Genomic DNA, 3,176 nt, shown 5'->3' with positions numbered 1-3,176 from the left:
TATTTGTTACACCAAATTCTATATCAGCTATTTGAGTTTGAGTATTTGAGTTTGGCTCCAACTAATACTGACTTACACAAAGACAGTGCTATTCCAATATTCCAGGACAGGAAGAATAAGAGAATGATATTATCATTCTATTATAGAACTGTAATTCTCAAAATGTGGCCTATAGACACTGGGGATCCCCGAAACACTTTCAGGTCTTGCCATTTCCATGATAATATTAGGATATTATTTTAATTTTTCATTGAGTGGACGTTTGCAGTGATGATACAAGAGAAATGGTGTCTCAAGCTCCTGGCTTCTTAGCATATGTTAGGGTAGTGCACCATCTATGCTAGTAGACTTTGGTCTCTTAGTGCCCGTGCCAGTTTGAATGTATTATGTCCTCCAAACGCCATTATCTTTGATGCAGTCTTGTGGGGCAGACATTTTAGTGCTGATTAGATTGGAATTCTTTGAGTGTTTCCATGGAATGTGCCCCACCAAACTATGGGTGATAACTCTGATGAGATAATTTCCATGGAGGTGTGGCCCCACCCATTCAGGGTGGGCCTTGATCAGTGGGGCCATATAATTGAGCTGATGGGCAGAGGCAATGCAGTGCAGCTGTGAGTGATGTTTTGAAGAGGAGCCACAGCCAAGAGGGACACTTTGAAGAAAGCACAGGAGCTGCAGATGAGAGATATTTTGAAGACGGCCATTGAAAGCAGACTCTTGCTCCAGAGAAGCTGAGAGAGGACAGATATCCCAAGTGCAACTAAGAATGACATTTCTGAGGAACTGCAGCCTAGAGAGGAATGTCCTGGGAGAAAGCCCTTTTGAAACCAGAACTTTGGAGTAGACGCCAGCCGTGTGCCTTCCCAGCTAACAGAGGTTTTCCGGAAACCATTGGCCACCCTCCAGTGAAGGTACCCATTTGTTGATGACTTACCTTGGACGCTTTATGGCCTTAAGACTGTAACTGTGTAACCAAATAAACCCCCTTTTATAAAAGCCAATCCGTCTCTGGTGCTTTGCATTCTGGCAGCATTAGCAAACTAGAACAGTGCCACACACTTGAAGACACCAACACAGAGCCTATTTCACTTCAAAAAGTCCTTGATGAAGGAATAAACATAAATAATGAAATTTGAGGATATATCATTTTAATATTCTGTGACAAAATAAGCAGTTCATATGCATTTATCTCTCGCATACCTAAGTACAATGGTTGTCTCAGGAAAAAGCATTTGTATGTGTCTGAGTTGAGAACTAGCTGCTTTTTTTCTATTTCTACTTGAAAATATGTCTAGAGGCGGAGGCAGGTGGCTGGCCGGGGAGGCAAGGCGCGGCTGCTGCATTTGGCTCTGGTCATGGCAGCGGCGCCCCTGAAAGTGTGCATCGTGGGCTCCGGCAACTGGGGTTCAGCTGTTGCAAAAATAATTGGTAATAATGTCAAGAAACTTCAGAAGTTTGCCTCCACTGTCAAGATGTGGGTCTTTGAAGAAACAGTTAATGGGAGAAAACTAACAGACATCATAAATAGTGACCACGAAAATATAAAATATCTCCCTGGACACAAGCTGCCAGAAAATGTGGTTGCTGTCTCGAATCTCAGCGAGGCAGTGCAGGATGCAGACCTGCTGGTGTTTGTCATTCCTCACCAATTCATTCACAGAATCTGTGATGAGATTACTGGAAGGGTGCCCAAAGAAGCGCTGGGAATCACCCTCATCAAGGGGATAGACAAGGGCCCCGAGGGGCTGAAACTCATTTCTGACATCATCCGAGAGAAGATGGGCATTGACATCAGTGTGCTGATGGGAGCCAACATTGCCAACGAGGTGGCTGCAGACAAGTTCTGTGAGACCACCATCGGCAGCAAAGTAATGGAGAACGGCCTTCTCTTCAAAGAACTTCTGCAGACTCCGAATTTTCGAATTACTGTGGTTGATGATGCAGATACTGTTGAACTTTGTGGTGCTCTTAAGAACGTTGTGGCTGTGGGAGCTGGGTTCTGCGATGGCCTCCACTGTGGAGACAACACCAAAGCCGCTGTCATCCGCCTGGGCCTCATGGAAATGATTGCATTTGCCAAGATCTTCTGCAAGGGCCACGTGTCCACAGCCACCTTCCTAGAGAGCTGTGGGGTGGCTGACCTGATCACCACCTGCTACGGAGGCCGGAACCGCAGGGTGGCCGAGGCGTTCGCCAGGACTGGAAAGACCATTGAAGAACTGGAGAACGAGATGCTGAATGGGCAGAAACTCCAAGGACCTCAGACTTCTGCTGAAGTGTACCACATCCTCAAACAGAAGGGCCTGGTCGACAAGTTTCCATTGTTTACTGCAGTATATCAGATCTGCTACGAAGGAAAATCTGTTCAAGATATGTTGTCTTGTCTCCAGAGTCATCCACAGCATAAATAAAGTGAATCATGCAACGTGTTGAGGAAATTTCTGCCTTATAGTCAGTCTTTTGGATTCAAAAGAAAACCAGAACTTGCAAGAAGATGGTTACTTGACTATAATTCCATCATGGATGTGTATGAATTTTTACAGGTTCAATTTTGAATTAGAAGAGGCAGTTCGTTGGCTAAGATGTACTTTGCAACAATTCAACGCACATATGTATACCTGTGAGCGCATGTTCATTTCTCATTCTGTGGTCTTTTATATGAACCAAATTAAAGGTCCTTTTTAAAAATTACTTTGAAATTTACCACTGTGGTAGCTTATAAGATTGAAACTATCTCAGCCAAATTTTTGAGATCTAACTCATATGTTTTTGAGTGGAAGCATTTTTTTTTGCATTCTTTTGATATTAAAATTTAATCAGCATTAACATAGTAGAATAGAGGAGAGAGTGTGTTCAATGATCAACACATTGTATCTTTTAAACACTATTTCAAAGCCAGCATAATTAACTACTTTGATTGTGGGTTGATCTTTTTTTACCAATTAGATATTTTTAATTAGGTAAGCCACTTATGTATTTTCCTCTGTCTGCAGCTTTCTGCATTTTTAGCCCCTTTTCTCTTTGTTAGCTGCCAGTGTGTGCTTCATAAAGGCTTGGCAGTAGCAGAGGATAGAAAACTCATCTGGGATTTTCCTGCTGTGACTGACAACATTCTTCTGGATGACAAAAGACACTTGTATGATGCTTTTTGTTAGTGCTTTTTTGCAAATGTC

The 3,176-nt window shown here is 42.9% G+C and overlaps 1 protein-coding gene across 1 annotated transcript; it reads left to right on the top strand.

Moving 5' to 3' along the window:
• Positions 1-1,318: 1,318 nt before the first annotated feature.
• LOC119509088 (glycerol-3-phosphate dehydrogenase 1-like protein) lies at positions 1,319-2,478 on the top strand. The gene has a single exon (XM_037802933.1). It carries the CDS (start codon positions 1,359-1,361, stop codon positions 2,412-2,414), a length of 1,056 nt encoding a protein of 351 aa, XP_037658861.1. The 5' UTR covers positions 1,319-1,358; the 3' UTR covers positions 2,415-2,478.
• The last annotated feature ends 698 nt before the right edge of the window (positions 2,479-3,176 follow it).

This window comes from Choloepus didactylus, chromosome 14 (genome assembly GCF_015220235.1).
Source record: "Choloepus didactylus isolate mChoDid1 chromosome 14, mChoDid1.pri, whole genome shotgun sequence".
NCBI classification, from domain to species: Eukaryota; Metazoa; Chordata; class Mammalia; order Pilosa; family Megalonychidae; genus Choloepus; species Choloepus didactylus.
Note: the sequence above shows the minus strand (reverse complement) of the source record. Positions and strands in the feature narration are given on the sequence as shown.